At 43.2% G+C, this 15,248-nt stretch overlaps 1 protein-coding gene across 1 annotated transcript; it reads right to left on the bottom strand.

Moving 5' to 3' along the window:
* Positions 1-5,604: 5,604 nt before the first annotated feature.
* On the bottom strand, positions 5,605-6,992 carry LOC106982593 (E3 ubiquitin-protein ligase SIAH1-like). Its single transcript, XM_015080771.3, has one exon. It carries the CDS (start codon positions 6,665-6,667, stop codon positions 5,825-5,827), a length of 843 nt encoding a protein of 280 aa, XP_014936257.3. The 5' UTR covers positions 6,668-6,992; the 3' UTR covers positions 5,605-5,824.
* Positions 6,993-15,248: the final 8,256 nt, after the last annotated feature.

Here is a 15,248-nt window from a genome sequence, read left to right as displayed (position 1 = left end):
TTTAATGTTTATTGGACATTTGTTTCAAATCTAGCATTTCGTCTAGTCTGTTGATCTCAACAAGTACATTTCAATTCAGACTAACCCCGTTTTAAGTGCTCAGTAGTGGTTCTCTCTGGCATGCCAGACTCCGTGGGTGGGGGCACAGAAGTAGGAAGCTTGGTGTCCAGAATACATCCTTAGTAAAAGTGTATATATGTTACTTCTGTCTTTAGCAATGAGAGGAATATGAGGGCAAGACTAACCTTAACTTACTATTTGTATCTTGCAAAGCTAGGACTCGCCAAAGAGTCAAAGTCCCCTTCATGGAGAAGGCACACCTTTTTATTCAAGAGAAAATGGAGCTGGATTCTCAGAGTAAACTGCCTGGCCAGGGGTGGTCTCCCTGAAAAACTACTGAGCTGAATTAGAAGGCAGCTTGCACTATCACAACAACTTCTTGATCAGAGTGTGGTAGGGTTTTTCTGAATCCATTTTCTCTCTGTTTAATCTGGAGCCAGACAGTATGGATTGGCTAGTTTTGGAATAGCAGTTATTTGCTCTTGGCATCTTTCCAGTCTTGTAGAAAAAGGCCAGCTTAAACTCAATTCAACTCAGGCAGAAAGAATTCAGAAAACAAAGGAAAAATAACATATAGCCTAGAACATCACATGGGAATACAGCACAAGTCAGGTAAATGCTTGAAGTATTTTTATTTTGTTTTATCTTGTTTTCTTTGTTTTAAATTTTTTTAAAAATATTTATTTATTTTTGAGAGAGAGGAAGAGACAGAGTGTGAGCAGGGGAGGGGCAGAGAGAGAGGGAGACACACAGTCTGAGGCAGGCTCCAGGCCCTGAGCTGTCAGCACAGAGCTGGACGCGGGGCTCGAACTCACCATCCATGAGATCATGACCTGAGCCGAAGTCGGACGCTTAACCGACTGAGCCAACCAGAGGTCCCTCTGCAATTCTTATTCTATAGTTTACTGCTTTTGTTCAACACCATGTTTTTAAAAGTCTATCCCCACTGCTGTATGTACATTTAGTTCATTGCTTTGGGCTTCCGAGTAGTATTCTTTCCTCTGCATCCTTCACATTTACTTATGTATTTCTTTGGTTGCATCCACCTTCCGGCTACCACAAACAATGCTGCACAGAATGCCCTTGAACATGTACCCTAATGGAGCTATATGGACGTTTTTCTGGAACGCACATACCCAAGAGTGGAATTGCTGGGCATTAGTGAATAGGCACGCTTAATTTAGCCAAAACTGGCCAGGTTGCTTTTCTGGAAAGTGGCTGTAGCAGTGTGTCCACATTCCCATGGGCAGGTGAGGATTGTGCTAGGTCCCACTGTATTTGTCAAGTATTATTCACTTTTCTACGTTTTGCCCATTTGCTGGGTGCAAAGTGGTATCTCGTTGTTGTTTTGACATTTTCCTGATTATTTGTGATGGTAAACCGTTCTGATTTCCACCTTTGTGGATTGTCTCTTTTTAATCTGTTTTTTTTCCTTTGATATGCATACCATAAACTTTACCCAATTAAAATCATTCATTGGCTTTTAGTATATTCACAGTATTGTGCAACCATTACCACAATCCTTTTTAGAACTTTTTCATTGGCCCGAAAAGTGGCTATTCCTTTAGCTCAAGGAGAACGTTTAGGTTGGGCACTCCCTGTGACCTTGCTGGTTGTACAGGCCTGGACAAGAGGTCCGTGGACGCTGACTGTGCCGAGGCCCTGGTTTCTGCCTTATACAGCATGGCTCAACTTCCTTTGAAGTATGTGAACTTCCTTTTGAAGTATGTGAACTTTGAAGTATGTGTCCTTCCCACGAATTCTTCTACAGCCCACGCCCTCACTTCGTGCTTGTTGTCAACATTGGTTTCTGTTTGCTTGCAATCAAAAGAACCTAAACTAAGTCAGAAATTTAGGGTTTGCAAGCAACAGATCCTAGAATGTGGAACTGATTGAGTTGTAGTGAATGGCAGAGCCCTTCATCTTTTCTATAATAAAGAGCAGCATGGGGCACCTGGGTGGCTCAGTCAGTTAAGCATCTGAACTTTGGCTCAGGTCATGATCTCGTAGTCCATGAGTTCGAGCCCTGCGTCGGGCTCTGTGCTGACAGCTCCGAGCCTGGAGCCTGCTTCATATTCTGTGTCTCCCTCTCTCTCTGCCCCTCCCCCACTTGTGCTCTGTTTCTTTCTCTCTCAAAAAGAGAGAAACATTAAAAAAATATAATAAAGGGCAGCAAAACTGTTGATCAAATTATGATTCGTTTCCTCTTGGGATTATGTATCTACTTGTAAAATGTCTAGATGTTTCCCAGGGTGAGCTACTTTTCTGTTTTCTTGAGGTACTTTGAGAGGGAGAGCTAAGCTTTGCTTCAAGATGATCCAGCTGAAAGTAGAGAACAAAGCTGGTGCACAGCTTCATGAAGAAAGCGTACACCCTGGCCAATGATCTGATATGTCACAGGTCTGTCTGCCAGGCTCCCCTAGGAAGTGGGCCGCTATGATGGTATTGTGCTCAGCAGGGGAATCCTCTCACTGCCCTTTCTCGCATGGAGTCTGGAAGACACTGGGCAAAGGAAATCCAAAGGGCACCACCTCAGTTATTCAAGGGCCTCTTTTCACTGCTGGAGAAGGAAATCAACAAGTGGACATTTACAAAAGATGATCCAGGAAGATCATGTCCATGCTTGAGATGTTGCTTTTCTTTTTTCCTTTTTATTAAATATTTTTGGTCTCTCTCTTCTCATGTAGTATATCAGATAGCATGCAGGCCACAGATTGCAAGACCGTAAGACACCACATCTCATCTTGCCTGAGCCATGGACATCACCAAGAGATACTTGACTTGGTAGCTCAGGGGGAAGACTAGCTTTAATTTTTAATTGTCTTCTAATGGGGAAGGGGGGTTTCAGTTCATTTTTGGTTTTATGTGGAGTAACTGTATTAAGTTAGGTGGTACCATTTAAAAAATGTGTGTACAAGAATAAAGGTGTGTGTGTGTGTGTGTGTGTATGTGCATATAAACTACCAAAGATAGACTGTGGTATACATTTATTATTTTGTCTTCCCAGAGCAGGGAAGAAGACTGCACCAGTCAGGTTTCTGCTGTGATAATGCTACATAACAACTACCCGCCCCATCCCAACGGCTTATAAAAACATGTACTTATTTCTTACTCACGGGGCAGCCCTTGGCTTCTAGCTGCGGGTTGGTTTTTGGCCTGCTCCATGTATCACCAGTGGCTACTCAAGGCACGTTCTTGCCATTGCCAGTTGCAAAAGTGCAAAAGAGGCCAAGCCAAACCCTGTGAGCACAATTAAAGCCTCTGTTTCAATTCCATTAGCTAAATCATTGAGGGTTGCAATTTATTCTCTGCCCACAGTAAAACCCTAGTAGAGGAGGGGAAGACAGGAAGAATTGAGGACAAATAATTCATTCTACCACATTCCCTTTTTTTCTGAGAAGTCAACCGTGTGGCCTAAATGTGTTTTTGCTCTCATCCAAAAGTAATGGATACGTTTATTATCTATTCAGTTGCTCATGTTAGAAGCCTGAGCCATAAGAGAAGGTCCAGATTGGGAAGGGAGGAGCATTTGTTTAACTTCAGATATATTGAGTTTGAGGTGATTATGGGATAGTCAGAGAAATGACAAGACTGTTGGCTATATAGATCCAGAGCCAAACCATTCTGGTTGTCTACATTCCTACTCAAACTCCTCCAGGTTTTATAAGTGGGGCTGCTGATGAGTGTTAAGAGTTTCTTAGAGTCCTCTCCACTAAGGTGTCCTTATGATGTAACTCTCATGGAGTTATTCTGGATTTTGAGCCAAGATTGGTCCCGTTGCCTTTCATATATAACTCTGTGAGTTACTAAATAGCAACATCAGGGTCCTCTCTGTGAAATTCCCGTGCAGATTTTTATTACTTCAGAGAAGTTTTATGACTGAAGGGCTTTGGCAAGTAATATTTTTTAATCTAGACCTGCTTTAGTCCACCATTTGTAAAGATGCTCCAGAAAAAGAAGTTTCAGTCATCATATCTTGTTCAAATTGTCTGTATTGATTAATGGTCTCTTGTTTGCTTCCTTTTGCTTGTTGTATTTATAGCTCACATTACTTATAATTGTTGGACAACATAATATGGACCAGATGGCTTCATTATTCTATGTTTCACATTTTGAATTTTAAATGTTGTGTTGAACTGCCTGTCTGTGGCCAGCTGTGTCCTGGAGGAGATATGGGGCCAAACCATAGTTCAAAGATCCCAGGCCGGATATCATGGACAATAAGTGCTGTTGAGGTATTAGCATTTGAGGTTTCCTCTGATCCCTCTGCCCTTGGAAATTCAGACTGGAAGGCCAGGGGGAGAGAGAGACTGTGCATCAAAGGCCTTCTGAATCACTCAGCCGGCCTATGATTGCATTGTGTTTGAAAAGGCTCTTGGAGCACCTGGGTGGCTCAGGTTCAGCATTTGACTTCGGATTGGGTCATGATCTCACAGTTCATGAGTTCGAGCCCTGTGTCGGGCTGTCTGCTGTCAGCACAGAGCCTGGTTCAGATCCTCTGTCCCCCCTCTCTCGGCACCTCCTCTGTTTATACTCTCTCTCAAAAATAAATAAACATTAAAAAAAAATAAAAGAAAAGGCTCTTTATCAGTAAGCTCACAAAATTTATTATGCATTAGGAATTTTAAGTATAGTTACTAATATTTTAAAATAAGAATATCAGTCAGGGACTGAGCAGGAAACAGATGATACACTCAAATAGGATAACTGAAGAATGGTTCCATAAAGGACTATCTACAATAGTATGGGTTAAGGAAAAGAAGATACAGTGAAGTAACAACAGTCTTTTCTGGCCTCAAATTCAGACTAAAACATTGGCTCTTCTTGGGTTATGAGCCTACTGGCTTTTGTACTGGAACTTACCTCATCAGCTCTCCTGGATCTCAGGTCTTCAGACTCAGACTAGAACTATACATTAGCTTTCCTGGGTCTCCACCTTCTCCAGCTTGTTAACTCATCCTGCGAATCTTAGGACTTAGTCTCCATAATTGTATGAGCCAATTCCTTATAATAAAGTGCTCTCTCTCTTTCTCTCTCTCACTTGGTCTCTTCCTCCCCGCCCCCCCCCCCCACGCATGCACGTGTGCACGTGCACATGCACACAAAGTTTGGGGGCACACACACAAAACAAAAACCTGGTATTTTTCAACAGTACGCTCAATCTACAACACAAATTCAGAATGATTTTACAATGCTTCCTTTCTTAATACAAAAGATGCCTATCTTGGGGCGCCTGGGTGGCTCAGTCAGTTAAGTGTCTGATTTTGGCTTAGGTCATGACCTCACAGTTGGAGCTCTTGGGCTCTGTGCTGACAGCTCCAGATTCTGTGTCTGGAATCTGCTTGGATTCTGTGTCTTCCTCTCTCCCTCTCTGCCCCTCCCCCCACTCACACTGTGTGTGTGTGTGTGTGTGTGTGTCTCAAAAAATAAAATGTTCAAAAAAAAAACAACACAAAAGATGCCCATCTTGGGTGTGTGTGTGTATATATATATATATATACACACACACACATATATATATATACACATATACATATATATATATTTATTTATTTCATTGGTTTACTGTTGACTTATTTTTAAATGTTAGTGTTACTACATTAAACTGTTTCCTGTGTTTAACAGCCTTTCCTTTTATTCATTTTCATGTGTCTAGCTTCCACCCACCAAAGTTTCAGGTCCGCAGGCAGATGGGTGACTTTATTCTATGTGAAACTGAATGCAGTGGTTTTAAACGCTGTCCAGAAAATGTTTGATTGCCATTTCAACACATGAAAATAGTTACATTGATGCCTAAATTGTCATTTTCTGCAAAAAGCTGTGCAGTGCTGGTGTTAAAGACTAGGCAGTCGCTCTTCCCAATGGCTGTTGCAATTTTCTCATCAATAGATCTCGGAGTCGCTTCCCAAGCCAATCGCCGCCTATCACCATTTAGTTCAAATCTATAAGCAAAATTTTCAGCTTGCTTGCGTGTTCCTATCAGCTGTGCGATTGCAAAGAACTGCTGGTGACCGTCGTAGTTTTCCTGTTTCTCCAAGACCAACAAGAAGTGAAAGCCAAAACAGGACTGCAGCATCACCCAGTCAAAAGCACCAGGAAGATTAATTTGTGTAGCAAGGAAAACGACTTCTTCTCCCTCTAGGGTTATAATGGTCTCATGGTGATGCATCAGATGGGACGTTACAGTATCCAGAGAGCCTTGCCATTTACAGGAAGTACCAGGGCACGGGCACGGATAAGGCCTAAACTTACAGAGGTCTTCGTGGTCTGCTTTTGCAGTGTGTCGCAGAGTTTCCTCACATCCAGAAGAGGCATATTTACAAGGGAATAGCAAGGAATCGCCCACTTTCTCCAGAGCCAAGTTGCGAAAGGATCCCAACTGGCCCAGGCAGATTGGACAACGTGTGAGCTTTGGGCGACAACTGCCACAAACAAGATGGCCACCCTGACACTGAAAAATGGGTGGTAACACAAAGTCAAAGCATTCCTCACACTCAAAAAGACTCATCAACTCATTATTGGTTGCGGTTGTGCTAGCCAGGGCAGACACCTTCTTGGGCGTCGAAGGTGAGGCTTCAGTAGGTGTAGGTGCAGCCCTGCGGCTCATTTCCGTCGGCAGAGAGCGCGCCTCGGACCCCGGTCCTGGCTCAAACGCGCTCCATCGCCGCCGCGAACTCCCGCCACCGTGGGCAGCGCCACCGCCTCTTCCCCGTGCCGGCACCGACGGGCCGCCCCGGGCTGCCGCTCGAGAGCGCGCCCCGCAACGACTGGCTCCCCACGGGCCGCCGCCGCCGTCGTCGTCGTCGAGGCGCGTTCTCGAGCACGCCGCCGCTTTCAGGCGCGTTCTCGAACCTGCCGCGTTCTCTAACCACCACGCACTGCGGTGGCCGCCGCGAGGAGGCGCGGCCCCGCGCCCGCAGCCCGGAGGGGGCGGGCTGTTTTTGGAAGAATTGACCCTTGTCTTCCATCCCAGAAACATGTTCTAACTTTCCATACATTCAGGACACCTTCCCCAACCCCCCCCCCCCCATAAGTATAGATAACAAAAGTCGCCTGCAGTTATGTTCAGTATTCTATGCCTTTTATTTGAATATCTGGAAGTAATATTCACTTTATTATGCGACTTAAGCAGCAAATAGTGCTCATTTAATCACTTAGTAGTCTAAACGTTTGCAACATTCCAAGTGTGTCGTTTTGAATACGGAAATTATTTTTGCTCTGCTCTGAGAATTACTGAAAACCTCTGATTCATAATTAGGTTGAAGAGAAGGAAAAGTATTAAAATTAGATTAATCAATTTTATATATAACTTACATAACAGACAGTCATGTGTAACTTTTGCATTTGATACGTACCATTGTCGCTTTGACAGAAACCCCCTCCCAGCTTTTGATTTCATCATGTAGCAAAGACTTGGAGGGGATGGGTTTGCGATTTGAATCAAATTGTCTTCATAATTTCTGGGTGAGTCAGGATTATATGTTCAATCCAGAGTTACTCAACAATCAGTAATGAAGCTGCTTGGATATCTAATATCCTCCAGCACCATTCCCCCCACAACCACCACCTCAATGCTTAGAGAGGAAGAAGACTACTTTCAAATAGTAAGACTCCCAATGAATAAGAATGATGGAAAGATGTTATCAACATTCTTTGTTGTTGTTGTTGTTGTTTTTCATGTTTTAATGAGATTTTGGTCCAGTGGAGTAAAATAGCAGATGCCATTCCAATTTATTACTTAGGTTACCCTACAGAAATGGTTCTGGAAACACCAACAGGTTTGTACTGTTACATGAGGCAGAGGATGTTTGGAGATGAATCTTGCAAGTGAGAGACGGGGAAGGAGAGAGCACTGATTAGTTTTCTGTCTTCAGTCTGGGTCAGCAGTCACCTGCTCCTTTACTTTGTTTTAACCTCTCCTCTCTCTTGCCAAGGGTGAATCTGGTTTTATTTAGAGAAGCCGTGTCCAAACCAGAAACTACATAACTGCGAAAGATGCCTATTTTGGGGAATTATTTTTCTTGATACCTTTATCTAAAATGAAGCAGATGTGAGAATGTGAAGAGAAAGTCTCAATGTGATATGTTTGGGGGAAGGGATGACAGGGTTAATTTTCAGTATATTTTAATTTAAGCAAGATGTGAGTTGGCTCTAGTCACATAGGTGGAATGGGGCTCCTTTGTGGCAGTGGATGTCAACCCAGGCTACACATTAGAATCACCTGGGGTGGTGTGGAAAATGCTAGTGCTTCAGCCCAACCCTCAAGAAGTTCTTACTCAATTGGTTTGGGACTGAGCCTGGGCATTTTTTTTTTTTTTTTTTTTTTTTTTTTAATTTGAGAGAGAGAGAGAGAGACAGAGAGTATGAGCAGGGGAGAGGGGCAGAGGGAGAGAGAGAATCTTAAGTGGGCTCCACACTCAGCACAGAGCCTGATGTGGGGCTCAATCCCACGATCCTGGGATCATGACCTAAGTGGAAATCAAGAGTTGGATGCTCAACCGCCTGAGCCACCCAGGCGCCCCAGGCCTGGGTCTTTTTAAAAGCTCCTTAGTGATTCCTTAGGGCAGCCAGTGTTGTGAACACTGTTTGGGGGAGATCACCAAGGGTCTAGGGGGATCAGATTTTTTAACGACGTGTGAAGCAAAATCAGCAAGATTTGGCAAGGGATTGCAAAATTGTGTGTCACTAGTAGACATTTATTTTAATATTTTTTTAATTAAAAAAATTTTTTTAATGTTTATTTTTTAAGAGACAGAGAGACAGCGTGTGAGTGGGGAAGGGGCAGAGAGAGAGAGGGAGATACAGAATCCAAAGCGGGCTCCAGGCTCTGAGCTGTCAGCACAGAGCCTGATGCGGGGCTCAAACCCATCAGCGGTGAGATCATGAGCTAAACTGAAGTCAGACGCTTAACCGACTGAGCCACCCAGGCGCCTCAGTAGACATTTATTTTAAATCATCTTGTTAGGTAACACCCAGTGTCCAACTAGTTAAGTTTGTGGGGTTAGTTTTTTTCTAAACTGACTTTTTCATCCTGAAATAATGTTTCCATTAAGTGAAGTAGAGTGTCATTATCTCGCATGTGTTTTATTTAAAGTCCCGTCTTGACCTTCCGAAATACAACTGTTTAGAAAGACCTGACACAGCATGGTCAGCTTTCAGATTGTGCAGCTATGCATGCCTGCCACTGTTATCAGGTGATTACTGAAAAACGTGATCTGAAAAATAGTCATTTTTGGGCCTTCTTTCCTTCCTAAAACATACGTGACCATGTTAGTTGCTTCATGAAAAAATTGTTGGCTCTTATTTCAGCCTTAAAGTTATAATTTATGTTATAAATTATAAAGTTATAAAGTTATAAAGTTATAATTTATGTTGGAAAACAAACCTTTTGGGACTTATTCAGTTGTTCATTCATAGGGTACAGGGGATTACAGATATTTCCAGGGCCTGCTAGGCCTCTCATTTTCCCCAGCTTCCAAAACAGCTCTGCTTAAACATGTGCAGATTAAGCCAAGATTAAACTCATGCTTCTGATTATTCTTTATTACTGTTTTTTAACTGACAAGTATTACATTGGGTATGTTTTGGTCACTTTCTTCTGATGTTCCAATTACCCAGTCATCAAAGATCATAATGAAATAAAAAGAAAGGACAACGTTAAAAAATCATTTCTATCACACTAGGGTGTTGACATATGTGATAAAACTAGTGTTCCAACCTGGGAATGAGCCTACATGATTCATAGGTCCTTTTTTCCTATGAATTGAGTCAAATTAAAAAAAAAAAAAAAAAAGGAAGGGGTTGTGCCCAGCTGGCTCAGTCAGTAGAATGTGCAACTCTTGATCTTGGGGTTGTAAATTCGAGCCCCATGTTGGATGTAGAGAGTACTTAAAAATAAAATCTAAAAAAAAAAAAGGATGATGCATCAGTTGGGATTAGTTTGACTGTAACAGAAGCTCCCAATAGAGCTTTGTCCTTCTCACTTTAAAGCCCTAGCGGTGGTCCTTCCAGGGCTTATGTGGTGGTTCTGTTCCACAAAGTCCTCAGAGGCCCAGGCTATCTCCAACTCTCCCCTCTGCTATCTTTGAGGTCTGACCCTTATCCTAATGGTTCAAGATGGAACTAGAGCCATCACATCAACATGTTAAGCAGCAGGGTGAAGGAAGAGGTGATGGGAGGCAGGGTAGGGGAAAGAAGGAGCAAAGGTGAGCTCTTGCTCTTAGGAAAGATCCTCAGATAAGATCATACAATGAGATCACATTTATAACTCATTGGCTAGAACTTAGTCATATGGCCAACCTAGCTGAACAGGAGTCTGGGAAATGGAGACTTTAACTGATGACTGTGCGCTCAGGTGAAAATCAGCAGTTATAAGACTCAGAGAATGGACATTAGAATTGGATCAACAGTCTATGCCTTAGGTGGCTTAAGTTGGATTGGATCGTCTCTGAGAAGTTATTTTCTGAGGTTGAATTCTGCTCTACAAACTTTTAGTTTTTCTCAGAGACTCCCCTGTACACACAATTACTATTCAATAACTTTTCAGGATTTCTTCTCTATCTGCTTTCCTGTGGGACCACCATGGAATAAACAAATAGAAGTTCATAGAAATCAAATTTAGAAGACACCATCCTGCAGAGAAATGTATTTTCATTCCAACCTATCTCTTCTTCACATAGATAGTTTATTCAGTTGTCTCATGATATGTATTTTTTAAAGATTTATGTAATTTTGACAGGGAGAGCACAAGCAGGGAAAGGGCAGAGAGAGAAGGGGACAGAAGATCCGAAGCGGGCCCTGTGCTGACAGCAGTGAGCTTGATGCAGGGATCAAACTCAGAAGCTGTGAGAGCCGAAGTTGGATGCTCAACAGACTAAGCCACCCAGGTGGCCCCTGTCTCATGATATTTTTATGAGAATCTTTCTGGGACTGATATCACAAGATGGACAAGGTGTAACCCAAATGGAGGGACTTGAGAAATGTCACTAAAGGCCTTCCTACAAAAAAATAATCCTACAGCTTTCCCAACACATCACCTAAGATCACACCATTAATAACACATTGCTTTCTAAAATACAAAGTATTTTGGGGGAATTATAAAGCATTAAGCTTTTTAGCTATTGATACCTTAATATGAATTAGTTCATTATATACATGAGATCCAGCTGGAATAGGAAATTTGAGACGTGATACGGAGGGAGATATAAATTAGGAACATGACAGGAAGACCTGGGTGAGGCCACAAATCTCTTCATATCTCCTAAGTATCCCCCATTCCAATGTATACCATTGCTTTCTACTGAAATACAAGGACACTGGTGGGAATGTTAAAGGGGATTGCCAAAAGAATGGGAGATGGCAGAGCAAAAAAGACAAATATCACCACTTCAGGCTCCAGTTGAAAAAGATGTTGCATACTTAGTTTTACTTGGTGGAAATCATTATTTCATGATCTAACACTCATATACACTTAAATAAGAGTAAATCACGTTTTGAGACCAAGATTTTGTGAAAAAAAAAAATACTGCATTACTGGAGACTCTCACTTTGCCTGAAGCCAAGGTATCTGAATTCAATATCACTTTCACAGACATTTCCTTTCCCGATATTGGATTTTTCCTTTACTTCTGTTGATCAATGGGAATTTGTTTGTTAGCCCAGACTGAAAGTGATAAAGTTCATTGAGATAAATAAGCTGTCAAAATGGAGGGAAGAAGCATTGGAATTAAATGTCATCTACTATGTCAGCAAGTAGTGATACATATCACTTGCATTTCACTGGCATGTTTATTCTTTGCCTTCTCTGCTTATGTTCATTAGGTTATAAGGATCCTTCTGAAACCATTCCCAGAGAACAGAAGAAGCCAAATCAACCATGCTGGGTGATTTGAGAGCAAGTTAGTTGTCCTATGCCAGGTGGATATTATAGAGGACTAGCACCACCAGGGGCTAGTGCCGAACAGTGTGGGCTGGAGAGGTCTAGGTTATTTGTCATAGCAGATGAAGTTAGTGCACCCCCTACACCCCCAGGCACTCCCCATTCCGGTACCCACCAGTGCTAATGACTTCTTAGCGGGAGCAGGTTTGTGCTTTAGCCCTGTGCAAGGCAGGTCAGAAGTGGCAGGGACTGAAGGCCCCTGTGAGCTACCCACAACCAGTGATGAATGGGGTTGATGGATACATGTCTCAGCTTCCCCATCTCTTAAGAGGCCTGTTCAATATCATCTCCCTGAGATCCTCAGTAGGATTAAGCCTTTTTTGCTCACAGTAATAAGCTGCTCATGAAGGCATTCTATTTTGTTTTCCTTCCCTTTTCCCTTTTATGTTCCCACTACCCCACCCGAGCTTCCTAGGATCACCTCCCAAATTAGCTACTCGCATTCAAATCCCTGTCTCAGTGCTTCCTTCTGGTGGATCCCCACCTGAGGCTTAGGCAAGATAAGTAAGTGATAGAAAGCAGAAGAAGACATACAGCATATCAGTGGTAGAAGCTGGACTTCAGTATGTAGAAACCAGGCGATGCTTTACATAACTTACTCCTCAGGAACTTCAGTGAAGGATTGTGAGAACAGTAGTAGGAGACATGTACTCTAAGTTCAGTTAGATCGATGGACTTAGAGATAATTTTAGGCATCAAAGTTCTTCACAAGAGCACTATGGTTGTTTGGAAGTCTTGCTTGTGGTAGTCACTGAGACTACTGTCCATGGAGATTACTGTACATGGGAGAAGGAGATAGAGAGAAAGAGCGAGAATGTTCTACATGACTAGATTGAAATTCAGAGCCAGAGAGTGGGGAGATGATCCATTCAGGATGAAGAAGAAACAATCACACATGTGCACAAGAGAGAGAGGAAGAGATCGGGGAGATGGGAGAGGCCTTTGCATTCTCATGTATGACCTCTTCTTGCAAGCTCTTCAACCTTGAAAACATTATATTAAACCCCCAAAGTGCTCAGGATGAGTGGATGCCTTGTAGGAAGTGGTGACGGGACTATGCATCCGGGGAGACTTGGGACAGACCAGAAGTGGTACAGCTGAACATTGCAGCCTGAACGTAGAAATGCCAACTCTGGGAATAAGCCGAGACCACGGGGAGAATTTAGGACTGTTCAGGCAATGACATTGGCTGAGGTTCATGCTCCTCTCCCTCTGGCCTCCTAGGTGCCAGGGGGCCACAGCTGACATCTTTGAGATGAGTTGAGCATCAGAAAGGGGAACTCGGGAGGTGGCAGGAGTTCCTCCAAAAACCTTCAGCATTTTTATTTTGAGTCAGTTAACTATTGTTCCTTCCTGGAACAGATAATCGGTTTAAATGGTTTTTGGAATTTCCTCTGGCTTGATTTATGACTCTGTGAAAGGAACCTGAAGTTGTACAGTTTTTGGTGACTTGGAAGTTTTTATTGAAAAATTCTAAAGAAATAGGTTTTAGCTGACTTGGGGTTCTGTTTTTAGCATTTCATCCAACAACTGTCTAATTCTATTTTATCTTCCGTATAATTGTTAAATATTCATTTTCTTCCTGTATCTGAAATTCATGAGTCATATTCTTTTCTGCATTTTCCAGGATTGATTCTTATTTTCAGCCTGAAGCGTCTTTTTCTTTCCTGTTTTTCCTTTCCCAAGAGCCTTCTTCGCACTCCAGTTTTCTCCACCCCTGAGATCCCAACAATCTGCGTGGGTCCTCTAAGACCATGGCTATAGGACTCCGCGGTGTTCCCGGTGGGCACGGTCGCTGTCCCAGAGCCCGGTTTTTCTGCTCGCGCTGTCAATCAGACACCGCCCACCACGCGGTCAAGTAGGCAGATGCTCCTCCTTCTGACGCATCCCCCGAGGGGCGGGGCCGTATAGCCTGACGCTGCGTTGCGTCGCCCACCGTCCCTCACCGCGCGTCGTTTCATCACGCAGGCGCATTGCAGCACCTCACCTCATCGGAAGAGGCGGAAGAAGGGTGAGTACGGTACAATAACACATTTTGAGAGAGAGCGAGAGCAACAGACCATAGTCGCATAACTTTTGTTACAGTACATTGTTGTAATTGTTCGATTTTATCATTAATTACTGTTGTTCATCTCTTACTGGGCCTCATTTATAAATTAAACTCTATCATAGGTATGTATGGATAGGAAAATCATAGTATATATAGGGTTGGGTGCTGTCCACGGTTTCAGACATCCCCTGGGGGTCTTGACACGTATCCCCCAAGGATAAGAGGGAGACTGCTGTATTGTTTCTGCTTGATTTGATTCTGGACTCCTAAAAAAAAAGCATTTCTGTTCAGAAATGTGGAGATTTCCTGATGCCGCCTCCTCGCTGGTTTTCCTCTGACACAGAGTCCGGAAAGTCTCAGGTGCTCCGTCCTGGGGACGCTGTGCCCCTCACCTCCCTCATGGTTGCAGAGAGCAAGCTTTTCCCAGAGCTCCCTCCGTCTCATAACCCTAACCCTTTCTCAGTCCTGGCTGTGGGCTGCCTCAGAAATTGAGCTGGTATGTATAGTGGGGGTAAAAAAGGAAAAACCTGCGAACTCACTTCCAGGTCATCCCTTAAGACCTGGGTTCCTTACCCAGTCCCCTTGCTCTTTATTCACTGTAGTAAGTGAAATAATGTCTCCTCCGCATCCCCCCCCTCCCCCCCCCCGCCAAGATGTCCACCTTCAAAGACCTGGAATCTGTGAATCCGTTACCTCACATGGCAGAAACGACTTTGCAAACCTGATTAAGTTAATGATCTTGTGATGGGGAGATTATCCTGTCTTATCTGGGTGGGTCTAATGTAATCACAAGGGTCCTTGTCTGAGGGAGGCTGGAGAGTTGGAGTCAGAGGGGATGTGATGACAAAAGCAAAAGTCAGAGTGATGTGAGGAAGAGACCATGAGCCAAGGGATTCAGGCAGCCCCTAGAAGCTGGAAAGGGAAGGAAAAAGATTCTCCTCCAGAGCCTCCAAAAGGAACACAGCTTTGCAGATCCATTTTAGGTTTCTGACCTCTAGGACTATAAGATAATATGTTTGTGTTGTTCTGAACCACTAAATTTATGATAATTCATTTCAGCAGCAGAAGACAGCTAATATATCCACCTTGCAGAATCTTCTGGTAGTTGCTTTATGTATCATGTCTAGAGTTTTTGTTGTTGTTGTTGTTATAATCAAAGAGAGAGAGAGACTGGAGTGTCCTTCATCTTGAGTGGAACCA

The sequence above is a fragment of the Acinonyx jubatus genome, chromosome X (assembly GCF_027475565.1).
Source record: "Acinonyx jubatus isolate Ajub_Pintada_27869175 chromosome X, VMU_Ajub_asm_v1.0, whole genome shotgun sequence".
In the NCBI taxonomy this organism is placed as follows: Eukaryota; Metazoa; Chordata; class Mammalia; order Carnivora; family Felidae; genus Acinonyx; species Acinonyx jubatus.
Note: the sequence above shows the minus strand (reverse complement) of the source record. Positions and strands in the feature narration are given on the sequence as shown.

Coding starts and splice junctions, on each gene's coding strand:
- LOC106982593 (XM_015080771.3), bottom strand. CDS start 6,667: ATGAGCCGCAGGGCTGCACCTACACCTACTGAAGCCTCACCTTCGACG.